General features: G+C 46.3%; 1 protein-coding gene across 7 annotated transcripts in view; it reads right to left on the bottom strand.

Annotated features, from left to right (window-relative positions):
* Positions 1–14,175, bottom strand: part of GOLGA1 (golgin A1) — a 65,846-nt gene that overhangs the window by 19,833 nt on the left and 31,838 nt on the right. For all 7 annotated transcript variants that reach the window (XM_062207568.1, XM_062207571.1, XM_062207569.1 and 4 more), the window contains 3 exons: positions 4,359–4,454; positions 2,740–2,889; positions 2,140–2,235 (listed from right to left, as the gene is read on the bottom strand). In XM_062207568.1, the coding sequence (XP_062063552.1) occupies positions 2,140–2,235; positions 2,740–2,889; positions 4,359–4,454 (342 nt within the window). The remainder of the gene's footprint in view (positions 1–2,139; positions 2,236–2,739; positions 2,890–4,358; positions 4,455–14,175) is intronic.

Raw genomic sequence — 14,175 nt, 5'->3', positions numbered from 1 at the left:
GCCCCCAACAGACTGATCCGGCCTCAAATGTCAATAGTGCGGACACAGAAACCCTGAGTCACAGGCACCAAACCCAGGACTCATCTCCAACTCCTTTTCCTCTCATCTCCTTCATTTCATCAGTGGCAAGCCCTAAAAGCTCCAGCTCTACAAAAGATCCTGAATCTGGGTATTGCTTCCTCAATCCCCTGCTACCATGCTAGTCACCTCTCGCCTGAATTACTACCAAGCCTCCTGAAAGGACTGTTGTTTCTGTCTGTGCCTCCCTTACAGAAAATTTCCACATGGAGCCAGAGGCATCCTTTTAAAACAAAATTTCTACACCACATCTGTGCAATGGCCTCTTGTATGTTCCAATCCCACCTCCTCCTTCCTGCCCCTGCCACCAAGCTGAAGCCACACTGGCTTTTGTGCTGTCATTTCAACAGACCAACTTTCCTCTTTCACAGCCTTCACCTTTGTGATTCTGTTGTTGTTATTTGTCTGGAATATTCCTCCCTGAATACCCATCCACTCTGCTGGTCTCTTCCACTATTCACATCTTTTGCTCCAATGTCGCAGGAAGCTTCCTTGACTGTGATGTTGGAAAGTATCCTCTCCCTCCTCTGTCCTTCGCTTTGCTTCTGCTCTTCACAGCACTTACTACCACCCACCACTGGTTTACTGTCTCTAGTCAGAGTTCCACAGGGGAGGAAATTTGCCTGCTTCACTCACTGCTGCATCCCAGCACCTACAGTGGGCCCTGGCACTTACAGGTACTTAAATTTGTTACAGGAATGCATGAGAAAACATGTGGCTTTGAAGTTCACGCTTCCCACAACACAGCTTCATTGCGTTAGTGCCTAAGCAGCTCATCAGATACTATTACTGCAAGCTTCCAAGGTGCAGGCGTCCAGCTCAGATGTTCTCAGTGATCTCTGCCAAAGGTCTGTAAGATCTTAGTGTCAGGACCAAGCTGGGCCAGCACTATGGCGACTTATCATCCAAGGATGCTGTGAAAGGGGCCTGGGGAACCAGGAGGCCTATAACAAAGTGGGGGGCCTGGGGGGGCAGGCGCTGTGGTGCAGAAGTATAAGCTGCTGCTTGGGATGTCTGCATCCTATATTGGAATGCCTGGGATTGAGTACCACCTGGGTTCCTGCTACTCACATGGGAGACCTGGACAGAGCTCCTAGATGGTTTTGGTCTAGTCTAGCCCAGCCCTGGCTCTTGTGGGCATTTGTGGATTTTGGAAGAGCTCTTTTTCTCTTCTCTCTTCCTTTGCCTTTCCAGTAAATTAAAACAAAAACAAAAACAAAAACAGGCCAGCACTGCAGCTCACTAGGCTAATCCTCTGCCTGTGGCGCCGGCACACGGGATTCTGTCCCGGTTGCCCCTCTTCCAGGCCAGCTCTCTGCTATGGCCCAGGAGTGCAGTGGAGGATGGCCCAAGTGCTTGGGCCCTGCACCTGCATGGGAGACCAGGAGGAAGCACCTGGCTCCTTGCTTCGGATCGGCGCAGCGTGCTGGCCGTAGTGGCTATTTGAGGGGTGAACCAACGGAAGGAAAACCTTTCTCTCTCTGTCTCTCTCTCTCACTGTCTAACTCTGCCTGTAAAAAAAAAAAACATACAGGTTTTCTGGCACCTGCCAGCCAAGCCCCCCTTGGCTGTCTGGGAAAGCCACTGTGGCAGGATCTCTCTTTCCTCTCCATCTATGTAAGTCTAGCGAATGAAGGAGACAGCTTCTAGTACACAGGAGGGGAAGGCCACCAATCCTGTTTCTTCATTCCTATACCCGATCTCACACTCTCTCTCCACACACACACACACACACACCCCTTATGAACTTCAAGGCCCTGTCTTACTTGTCTATTGGAAGACTCAGCCAGAGGGCTGCTTGGACAGCATGACTTTCAGATCAGCACCACCTCTAACTCAGTACGGACCCTGGGTTAAATTACACAGAACCTCAATGACACTGTCTGCCAAATGGGCGTGATTTTTCCCATCGTTCTGGATGCAAGAGGACTCGAGGAGGTGACAGTGTAAGCAGCTGCCTAGAAGAAGTACTGAACAGATGCTCATGGGACGTCAACTTGGCTATTCCAAATACACACTGAAAGACAGGAACGTTTCTGTGAAACTGATTCACTCACATACCTTCAGCTTCTTCAGTTCAAACTGATGCTGCTGCAAAGAACGCTCACACTCATTTCTGCTCTCTTTAAGGGCTGCATTTTCTTGCTTCAGTTCTCTCTGCAAGTTGAGAACACATACGAAGAAGGAAGACCTTAACCACCACAGTCCACAGTGCCCTGGCACAGCCCTGGCTCTCTGACATGGTGCCGGTGTAATGTCTTTTTCTTGTTATTGCAGGGGTGAGAGAAGAGAATGCAAGTAGGGTGGGGAAGAGCAAACCACCTGAAAAACTGCTCACAAGAAGGAATGAGGAACATGATCTCTGACCATGGGTCAGACACAACTGTGGAAAGGGAGAGGCCATTAGGGAAGAACAATGTGAAATTCAGAAAGACCAAAGGCAGAACTCAGAGGAATGGCCACAAAGCACCAGGAAGTTCTGTGGACCTAAGGAAAAAGAAAATGCATCTGTTTGGCGTTCTCAGTGCTCACTGGAAGGTAAGGACTGCTCTAACAAGCAGGGTAAGCCCAGCGAGGTTACACCAGTCAAGCCTGGGGCAGACAGAGCTGTGCAGGGGCCCGGTGCCCTTCTGGGCCTCCCTGCACGCTTTCTTCACTCACCATGCCATGCTCCGCAGCTGTCTGGTCGGCGGCCCGCGCTTGCTCCAGAGCAGCGATCTGGGCCTCAAGGGCGTGGGTGCGCTCTGCGCACTGCTGCTCCAGGGCCAGGGCCTGCTGCTGCATGCGGCTGCTCTCCTGGCTTGCAGCGGCCTGTAGGCATACCAGAGGACAGTCAGTCATGGGGACAATGGTTTTCAGAGAGAGCCTTATTCTGATGACCCAAAGATGGGTGTCTGCCCTGGGGCCAACATTGTGGTGAACGGGTTAAGCCACTGGCTGCAATGCAGCCATCCCATACTGGCATGGGTTCAAGTTCTAGCTGTTCCACTTCCAACTCAGCTCTCTGCGATGGCCTGAGAAAGCAGTGGAAGATGGCCCAAGGACCTGGGTCCCTGTACCCATGTGGGAGACCCAGCCCCAGCTGCTGCAGCCATCTGGGGAGTGAACCAGCAGATGGAACATTCTTCTCTGAATCTTCCTGTCACTTTGCCTTTCAAATAAATAAATGAATATTTAAAAAGAAAGAAAGAAAAGAAAAGAAACAGGGCTCCTTCCTGACAACTTTGGCTCTGGTGTAGCTGAGGATCTGCCTGCTGCTTCTGGTCCTTGGCCTGTCCTGGGAGGTAGAGTGTGCCGCAGGCCTGGATGCCATCATGCCTTAAGGTGAGTGGGGACAGCACTGGGCTAAGCCCATCCTCTGTCACAGGCTTCTGCTGCTGCTACTCAGTGCCACCACTTCCACAGTGAAGCCAGGGCACTGCTGTATGGAAAAGGTGGTCCTGCCACCGACTGCCTGGGAGACTGTCAATGCTTCCGGGTGGCCCAGTCCTCCCACGCTGGCATTCTCTACTGAATGACGATGATGGCACACACCTCTTGGGTACACTGTAAGGACCGACTACAAACATGTGTACAGCCTTAGCACAGTGCCTAGACAAGCATAAAATTAATGCTGGCTGCTTTTATTTCCCTGGCTTCTAACTTAGCACTCCACCCGGCGCTAAGCTGCTGCCATCTCCCCACACCTGGTCTCCATGCCTCTGATGCAAGCTGAGCTTGACTGTTTTTGGAGGTACCATCCCTAACAGCCCTAGAGCTGGGCTGGGCTTGAAGGCCAAGTGATAGGTGGCTAGTGCCAGTCAGTCCAATTCCCTGGGGAACCTGGGCCCCAGCAAATCTTTCTTTTTTTTTTTTTAAAGATTTATTTTATTTATTTGAAAGAATTACAGAGAGAGGTAGACACAGAAGAGAGGTCTTCCATCCGCTGCTTCACTCCCCAGTTGGCTACAACGGCTGGAGCTGCGCCAATCAGAAGCCAGAAGCTTCTTCTGGGTCTCTCACGTGGGTGCAGGGGCCCAAAGACTTCGGCCATCTTCTACTGCTATCCCAGGCCATAGCAGAGAGCTGGATCGGAAGAGGAGCAGCCGGGACTCGAACCGGGGCCCATATGGGATGCCGGCGCTTTAGGCCAAGGCTTTAACCCGCTGCGCCACAGTAACAGTCCTAGCCCCAGTAAGTCTTGACTCCCTCTACCTGCTGTTGCCTCTCTAAGGTCAGGTCCAGAGATGGTGGCAGATGGTGGAAGGCATCAAAGGAAAGCACCTGAAATAACCACTCACCAGCTCCTGGATCTGTGCTTCCTGGGCGGCCATGATGGCCCTGCTCTGCTGGAGCTTCTCCTGGGAGGCCTGCAGGGTCAGCTCTAAGTCTTTCACCTGCGGGACAGAGCATTCCTTCTGTTCAAATGACGCTGAAGGGAGTAACCAAGACTTCAAAATGCAAATCAATCTAAATAATGAAATAGATGCATCACAGGAAAGATGTACAATGAGAAAAAAGATACCTGTACGTCTAATATTATAAAAAACTAGCATTCTAATGTCTTTCGGTTAGTCATTTTTAATTTATTTATATTCTAATTTTTATAAATACTTAATTTTTGAAAGTCAAAGTTAAGGGGGGCGGGAGGGAGAGAGAGAGAGAGAGAGAGAGAGAGAGAGAGAGAGAGAGAATGAGAATGAATGAGAATCTTCCATCTGCTAGTTCAATCCCCAAATGGCTGTAATGGCCAGGGCTGGTGCAGGCTGAAGCCAGGAGCCAGGAGCTTCATCCAGGTCTCCCATGTGGGTGCAGTAGCCCAAGCACTTGGGCCATCTTATGCTGCTTTCCCAGGCACATTAGCAGGGAGCTGGATCGAAAGCAGAGCAATCAGGATTCAAAAAGATGTCCATATGGATGCTGGACCTGTAGACAGCAGCTTAATCCACTGCACCACAGCACTGGCCCCATCCAATCATTTTTTAGATGGCTTTTCAACTTTGTGTATAGCTTTAATAAAACAATGTAAAACTTTGTATTTTTCCCCCTCAAATTTTCTTCTATGTCCCAGTTTCATCTTGAAACCTTATATTATTTCCGCAGAGTGTTTCATAATTTCTGATCCACTTGTCTGTTGTGCGGGCCCTTAATTTCCATTCTGTCTAAAAATAACGCAGTTGACATCTTTACACAGAACTTCTTGACCTTCGAACAGACTCTCCAAAGCGGGATTACTGGGGCCGGCACCGTGGCACAGTGGGTTAAGTCTCCACCTGCAGTGCTGGCATCCCATATGGGTGCTGTTTGGAGTCCCGGCTGCTCTGCTTCTGATCCATCTCCCTGCTAATGCACCTGGGAGAGCAGCAAAGGGTGGCCCAAGTCCTTGGGCCCCTATACCAACATGTGAGACCTGGATGAAGCTCCTGGCTCTTGTCTTCAGACTGACCCATCCCTGGCCATTGTGATCATCTAGGGAGTGAACCAGTAGACAGGAGATTTGTCACTCTTTTAAATAAATAAATCTATAAAAAATGGGAGTATTGCTTAAAACACAAATTTAGGTTTTATTCATTCCACAAAATCTGACCACATTAGACTATCTCCTGGTGCCGTATTGGGGCACGAGGTTGGCACAGCAGGATAAAAATGCCAGCCCTTAAGGAGTCACTGTCCAATACTGAGCAGGACCTGGCACCTGGCCCACAAAGGTGGTATTTTTATCTGACTCATTCTATCTTTACCAATTTCTCTTACAAAGCCTTCATGTTTACTAAATTAGCCTAACTTTGGGAGCTTTATTATTAAATCATAAACACAGGGAAGGCTGTAGCTTGGTAAAGGAGAGACAGACACCAAGGGAACAGATATTTTTAAGGCTTAGGTTTCTTATATATATTCAAATATAAGATTTAACTAAAACAGCTTTGTGAGAAAAGGGTTACTATTTTCATAGAGAATAGTCAGGTTACTTGTCCATGGTCACACATTTTAGTAGTGGGAGAGCCAGGACTAGCATCAATTTTTAAAAAAATTTTTTAGCTCAGAAAACATCCACCTAAGTATAAATTTAGAGATAGTGCTTAAGAAAGAGGTCCTCAAAAAGTTAAGCAGAGTTACCCCAAGACCTAGTGCCCTACTCCTTAGTATATACCCAAGAGAAAAAAAACATAGATCCACACAAAAGCTTTGTACACTATTGTTCACAGGAACAGTATTTATAATACCAAAGGGCACAAACAACCCAAGTGCTTATCAGTAGATAAATGGGGAAACAAGAGACACAACGGGCTATTACTCAGCCTCCAAAGGGAATGAAATTCTGACACATGCTAAAATAGAAACACTGCAGATACTGTGCTAGGTGAAACAAGACAGACAGAAAAGGACAAATATTGTATGATTCCCCCTTTCTGAGGTGCCTAGAGTACTCAAATGCATAAAGACAAAAATTAGAATGGTGGCTGCCAGGGACTAGGGGTAAGAAGGGGGAGTTACTGTTTTAATGAAGGTAGAATTTAAGTTCAGGAAGATAAAAAATTTCTGGAGGTGGAGAATGACAATGGTTGTACAACAATGTGAGTGTACTTAATCACAGTGAACTGTAAACTTAGAAATTATTAAAATGGTAAATTTTATGTTATATATATTTTACTACAGTAAAAAAATCATAAAGTGTATTCTGAAATAGTTAGAACTGAACTATAATAAAATTCTTGAGAAAAATACAGTTACAAATATATTTATCAGAAAATAAATATTTTAGAAATGAACTAAGCATTCAATTCAGAAAATTAGGGGAAAAAATGAAGCAAACTTAAATAGGAAGAAAATAAAAAAAGAATAAAAATTTCAGGTGAAACCAAAGGCTATTTCTTTTAAAGGATTAATAGAATAGTTCAGGTATTGCAACCTTTTTATGTAAAGAGCCTGTCTTTTTTTTTTTTTTTTAATTAATTTATTTGAAAGGCAGAGTTACAGAGAGGCAGAGGTAGAAAGAGAAAGAGAAGTCTTCCATCCACTGATTCAATCTCCAAATGATTGCAACTGCCGGAGCTGGGCTGATTTGCAGCCAGGAGCCAGGAGCTTCTTCTGGGTCTCCCACACGGGTGCAGGAGCCCAAGCTTTAGGGCCATCCTCTACTGCTTTCTCAGGCCATAGCAGAGAGCTAGATCAGAAGTGGAGCAGCTGGCACTCGAACCAGTGCCCATATGGGATGCTGGAACTGCAGGCAGAGGATTAACCTACTGCCCCAGTCTGTAAGTCTTACACTCTTTGTCACAACCACTCAGTTCTGCCACTGGAGCATCTACAATTTGTAATGAATGGGCATGACTTTCAACTACACTGACACTGAGGGTCAGCTGGCCCAATCATAAGACAGACTTCCGGCAAGGTTAATCAAGAAATAAATAATATGCAAAATACAGAAATAAGGGAATACAACATAGGTTCAAAAATTGTATCTTACATATTGTTACAGAAAAATAAATGTTAAGGCCGGTGCCGTGGCTCACTAGGCTAATCCTCTGCCTGTGGTGCTGGCACACGGGATTCTAGTCCCAGTTGGGGCGCCGGATTGTGTCCCAGTTGCTCCTCTTCCAGGCCAGCTCTCTGCTGTGGCCCGGGAAGGCAGTGGAGGATGGCCCAAGTCCTTGGCCTTGCACCCGCATGGGAGACCAGGATAAGCACCTGGCTCCTGACTTCGGATCAGTGCGGTGCGTCTGCTGTAGCAGCCACTTGGGGGGTGAACCAACGGAAGGAAGACCTTTCTCTCTGTCTCTCTCTCTCACTGTCTAACTCTGCCTGACCTATATATATATAATGTTAAGAAATTTATGTGCCAGGGCAGGTCTTGCGGCACAGTGGATTAAGTTGCCACTTGTGCCTCTGGTATCAGAATGCCAATTCGAGTTCCAGCTATTCCACTTCTGATCTAGTTCCCTGCTAATGTGCCTGAGAAGTAGAACATCATGGCTTAAGCATATGCGTCTCTGCCAGCCCTGCAGGAGACCTGGATGGAGTTCTTGGATTCTGGCTTCAGCCTGGCTCCACCCATGAAGGGAGTGAACCAGGGAAGCAAAGATCTCTCTCTGCCTTTTAAATAAATACATCTAAATTAAAAAAAACTATTATATATATATGAATAAACTGGAAAATGGAGATAAAATGAAGGGCCCAGTGCTGTGGTGCAGTAGGTTAAAGCCCCAGCTTGCAGCGCCAGCATCCCAAATGGGCACCGGTTCGAGTCCTGACTGTTCCTCTTCGGATCCAGCTCCCTGCTAATGCCTCTGGGAAAGCAGTGGAAGATGGCTCAAGCCCTTGGGCCCCCTGCACCCAAGTGGGAGACCTGGAAGAGGCCCCTGGCTCCTGGCTTTGTAATGGCTCAGCTCCAGCTGTTGTGGCCATTTGAGGAGTGAACCAGTGAATGAAAGACCCCTCTCTGTCTTTCTCTACCTTCCTCTGTAGCTGTCTTTCAAATAAATAAATCTTTAAAAAATATAAAATGAATAAACTATAAAATAAAAATGTTAAATTAGCTAAAAAAGAAAGAGAGGCCAGCACTGTAGCATAGTGGGCTAAGCCTCTGCTTGTGGTGCCGACATTCCATAATGGGTGCTGGTTCATGTCCCGGCTGCTCCTCTTCTGATCCAGCTCTCTGCTTATGGCCTGGGAAAGCAGTAGATGGCCCGAGTGCTTGAACCCTGTACCCACATGTGACATCTGGAAGAAGCTCCTGGCTCCTGGCTTCAGATTGGCCCAGCTCCAGGCATTGTGGACACTGGGGAGTGAACCAGTGGATGGAAGACCTTTTTGTCTCTCCCTTTCTCTGTCTGGAAATCTGCCTCTCAAATGAATAAATAAATCTTTTTTTGTTTTGTTTTGTTTTGTTTTGTTTTGACAGGCAGAGTGGACAGTGAGAGAGAGAGAGAGAGAAAGGTCTTCCTTTTTCTATTGGTTCACTCCCCAATGGCCGCTGCGGCCGGCGCATTGCGGCCAGCGCACCGCGCTGATCTGAAGCCAGGAGCAGCCAGGTGCTTCTCCTGGTCTCCTATGCGGGTGCAGGGCCCAAGGACTTAGGCCATCCTCCACTGTACTCCCAGGCCACAGCAGAGAGCTGGCCTGGAAGAGGAGCAACCGGGACAGAATCCCGTGCCCCGACCGGGACTAGAACCCGGGGTGCCAGCGCCACAGGCGGAGGATTAACCTAGTGTGCCACGGCGCCGGCCAATAAATAAATCTTTAAAAAAATAGGAAACTTAGTGTAATATGTAGGAAAGACTGAAATGTTAATGAAAGATCTCTTTCCCCAAAAAACTGCAGGCCCAGATGGTTTTTATAGGCTTATCGTACCAAATTTATATGGGTATTAATTTTGAATAAATTATATCTTAATATAAATTGCTTTGGAAAAAGAAAGCACAAAAGCTGCCCAGCTCCTTTTTCTAAGGCTGGTGCAGCATGAGTCTAAAACTAGATAATTACAAGCCCATTCAACTTATAAATGTAAATCTAAAAATTCCAAGTAAACTATTAGCTAATCAAATTCAGACATTTATTACAAAATTCATACATCAAGAGGTTAATTACCATGGAAATGGAATGCAATGACGGGTCAGCATCAGAAAATCTGTTAATATAATTCACTGAATTAACAATCTAAAGGAAAAAGTATGATTTTTTAAATTCATGAAAATGAAAGCATTTGAGAGACCAGCAATCTGCCGCAGTGGGTTAACGCCCTGCCTGAAGTGCCAGCATCCAATATGGGCGCCAGTTTGAGACTTGGCTGCTCCTCTTCCCATCCAGCTCTCTGCTATGGCCCAGGATAGTAGTGGTAGATGGCCCAAATCCTTGGGCCCCTGCACCCATGTGGGAGACCCAGAAGAAGCTCCTGGCTCCTGGCTTTGGATAGGTGCAGCTCCGACCGTTGTGGGCATCTGGGGAGTGAACCAGTGGATGAAAGCCCTCTCTCTCTGTCTCTACCTCTCTCTGTAACTCTTTCAAATAAATAAAATAAATCTTAAAAAAAAAAAAAAAGGGGGGGGGGGACGGACCGGCGCTGTGGCACAGTGGGTTAAAGCCCAGGTCTGAAGCGCCAGCATCCCATATGGGCACCAGTTCTAGTCCCGGCTGCTCCTCTTCTGATCCAGCTCTCTGCTATGGCCTGGGAAAGCCGTAGAAAATGGCCCAAGTCCTTGGGCCCCTGCTCCCATGTGGGAGACCCAGAAGAAGCTCCTGGCTCTTGGCTTTGGATTGGCGCAGCTCTGGCTGTTGCGGCCATCTGGGGACTGAACGAGCAGATGGAAGACCTCTCTCTCTCTCTTTCTCTACCTCTCTAACTTTGTCTTTCAAATAAAAAAAAAAAAATCTTTAAAAAAATAACAAGAAAATGAAAGCATTTGAAAAGAGTTCTATGTAGTCATGATTTAAAAAAAAGAAAAAGAAACTCAGCAAACTGAAAGGGAACCTCCTTATCTTAGTAAAGATTAAATACCAAAAGCCTACTTCAAATTGTATAGCAAACAAAGAAATCTCAGGTACATTCCTTTTAAGACTGAGAGCCTGAGGAGAGGGTTAGGGCAGTCCACACAGGAGTGCCACTTGAATCCAGGCTCTTCTGACCCAGCTTCCTGCTAATGCACACTCTGGGAAGGCAGCAAGTGATGGCCCCAGCACTTGGGTTCTGGCCACCCACACGGGGAAAGCCAGATGGAGTTCCAGGCTCCTGGTTTGGCTTTAGCCTGGCCTAGCCCTGGTTGCTGTGGACATCTGAGGAGTGAACCAGCAGATGGAAGATCTCTTTCTCTTGCTCTTCTTTAAAAAAAAAAAAAAAGGGGGGGGGGACATTACAAGGCTGCTCACAATCACTGCTACTGATTGATTAATATGGTACCAGAGTCCTTGCCAATACTAGAGAGACAGAAAGAGGTGTAAGAAGTGGAACACTGGAGGTCATAACATAAGATAAAGTAATTATTTGGCCAGCGTCGCAGCTCAAGAGGCTAATCCTCTGCCTTGTGGCGCCGGTACCCCAGGGTTCTAGTCCTGGTTGGGGTGCCGGATTCTATCCCGGTTGCTCCTCTTCCAGTCCAGCTCTCTGCTGTGGCCTGGGAAGGCAGTGGAGGATGGCCCAGATCTTTGGGTCCTGCACCCGCATGGGAGACCAAGAGGAAGCACCTGGCTCCTGGCTTCAGATCGGCACAGCGCGCCAGCTGCAATGCGCCAGCCATAGCGGCCACCTGGAAGGTGAACCAACGGAAAAAGGAAGACCTTTCTCTCTGTCTCTCTCTCTCACTAACTCTGCCTGTCAAAAAAAAAAAAAAAAATTATCATTATTTACAGATGATATGTCTATCTGCCAACGAAAACGAAAGAAATCACACAATATTAGAGTAAGACAGTTTCACAGGAGTACACTGAAGATTCAAGATCAAAGAAAAAAAGCACTTCCCTAGAGTAAATAGAAATAACCAATTTAACATATAATTAAGAATAAGACAGGGCCAGAGTTGTGACACAGCAGGTTAAGCTGCCACCGGTGATGCCGGCATCCCATATGAGTATTGATTTGAGTCCCAACTGCTCCACTTCTGATCTAGCTTCCTGTTAATGCTCTTGTGAAAGTAGAGGAAGACGGCCAAAGTTTTTGGGCCCTTGCTACCCATGTGTGAGACCGGATGGAGTTTTGGGCTCCTGCCTTCAGCCCGGCTCAGTCCTGGCTATTGTGGTTACCTAGGCAGTGAACCAGCAGGTGGAAGAACTCTGTCTCTCCCTCTCTTTGTAACTCTGCCTTCCAGATAAATAAATCTTAAAAAACAAAACAAAACAAAAGATGACAACATCACAATATTAATACAAACTTTAAAGTTTCAAGGAATTTACTTTACCAAGAAAATAACACATCAGGAAAAATGTGAAGTTTTTTTTTTTTTTTTGACAGGCAGAGTGGACAGGGAGAGAGACAGAGAGAAAGGTCTTCCTTTGCTGTTGGTTCACCCTCCAATGGCCGCCGCAGCTGGCACGCTGTGGCCCACGCACCGCGCTGATCCGATGGCAGGAGCCAGGTGCTTCTCCTGGTCTCCCATGGGGTGCAGGGCCCAAGCACTTGGGCCATCCTCCACTGCACTCCCTGGCCACAGCAGAGAGCTGGACTGGAAGAGGAGCAACTGGGACAGAATCCAGCGCCCGGACCGGGACTAGAACCTGGTGTGCCGGCGCCGCAAGGCGGAGGATTAGCCTAGTGAGCCGCGGCGGCCCAAAATGTGAAGTTTTAATAAAGGACACAGAAATGAATCTGAATGAATGAAATTTATTTACATTTTTGGAAGGAAATACTCGGTGTTATAAAAATGATAATTACCTATAATTAATGTATATATTTAATGCAATCTCAATAAAAATTCAAGCTGAATTTTTTAGGAACTTAAAAACCATAAAACTTTAATGGCCCATAAAGTAAAGAGCTATGGGAAACCAAGATAAAGTAGAGACAAAGCTAGCATAACAACAACATGGTAAGGTCTGCACAAGAGCAGACAACGAGATGGGAGGAATCTATTAGAGGATGCATAGGCAAACTCGTGTACAGGACACTTCATACATGACAAGGCCGTCTGGGCAGTCCAAGTGGAAAAGACAGGTTGTTTACAACATGGTGCGGAGCAACATGAAGCAAAGTAAAGGTAATCACCACTAACCCCAAAGGCAGTGTGAGCAAGGATTACTGGAGATTTAGTATGTAAAGGACACAATTGTAAAGTAAAGTGAAAAAAATGTAAGTTGTTCTCTATGACCGAGGAGCAGGGCTGGATTGATTAAATGGAACTTCAAACCACAAGCAAAAAGATCAATGACTCTGACTACGTGAAACAGCAGTTTCTGTTTAATTCAGGGTACGCGGATGAAGGTGACACATTGGCTCAGGACTGAAATGAACAAAGGATTAGGAACTAGAATATAAACTGAAATCTTACAAACCAAGTAAGAATAGATTAAAACTTCCAAAGAAAAGAAATCAAATAATGGGCAGCTTCAAAGACTGGCAGGCACATGAAACTCATTAACTATAAAATGCAAATTAAAGCAATCACTACATATTTATTAGCTGGCAAAAACTAAAAGCTAGAAAATGCCAATGCTGGAAAAGGCTAAGAGGCAGATTTAGGAATCCTCACGTTTGCAGGAGGAGAGCCTGGTGGTACACCCTTTCTGGGAACAATTTTATCCTATCTGGTCATGTTACGCTATATACAATTTCTTCTTCTTCTTCTTTTTTTTTTTAAAGATTTACGTACTCACTTGAAAGGCAGAAGGACAGAGGAAGAGAAAGAGAAAGAGAAGATCTTGCTACAATGCCTGTACCTCTTCCTTTCTTAAAAAAATGCTTAAAAGTTTTTATGCATATACTAAAATATTTATCTATCTATCTGAAAGAGAGGACGATCTTCCATCTACTGGTTCACTCCCCAAATGACCACAGTGGTCAGGGCTGGGCCAGGCTGAAGCCAGGAACTTTATCTGGGTCTCTCACGTGGTTGGCAGGAGCCCAAGTACTTGGGCCATCTGCTACTGCTTTTTCTAGGCCATTATTAGAAAGCTGGATTGGAGATGGAGCAGCCAGGACTTGAACTGGTGTTCATATGGGATGACAGCATTGCAGCTGGTGGCTTAGCCTATTACACCATGCCAGTCCCTTAAAAAAAATTTTTTTTTAATTTACTTGAGAGACAGTGGAGGGTAAGTGGGGGAGATGGATGGATGGATAGATGGATGGGTAGATAGATATGTATGTAGGTAGGCAGGGAGGTAGACTGATTGATTGATTGATAGATATTATATCTGCTGGTTCACTGCCCCAGTGCCTGCACAGCCAGGGTTTAGCCAGAGCAGAAGCTAAGAGCTGGGAAATGATTCTTGGTTTCCTATGTGGGTGTCAGGGACTCAACTATGTAAGCCATCGCTGCTGCCTCCCAGGGTAGCAGGAACCTGGAATCAAGAGCCAAAGCCAGGATTTGAAACTGGGTACTTTTTTTTTTTTTTTTTACAGATAGAGTTAGACAGTGAGAGAGACAGACAGAGAGAAAGGTCTTCCTTCCGTTGTTCACCCTCCTCAATGGC

This window comes from Lepus europaeus, chromosome 12 (assembly GCF_033115175.1).
Source record: "Lepus europaeus isolate LE1 chromosome 12, mLepTim1.pri, whole genome shotgun sequence".
Taxonomy (NCBI): domain Eukaryota; kingdom Metazoa; phylum Chordata; class Mammalia; order Lagomorpha; family Leporidae; genus Lepus; species Lepus europaeus.
Note: the sequence above shows the minus strand (reverse complement) of the source record. Positions and strands in the feature narration are given on the sequence as shown.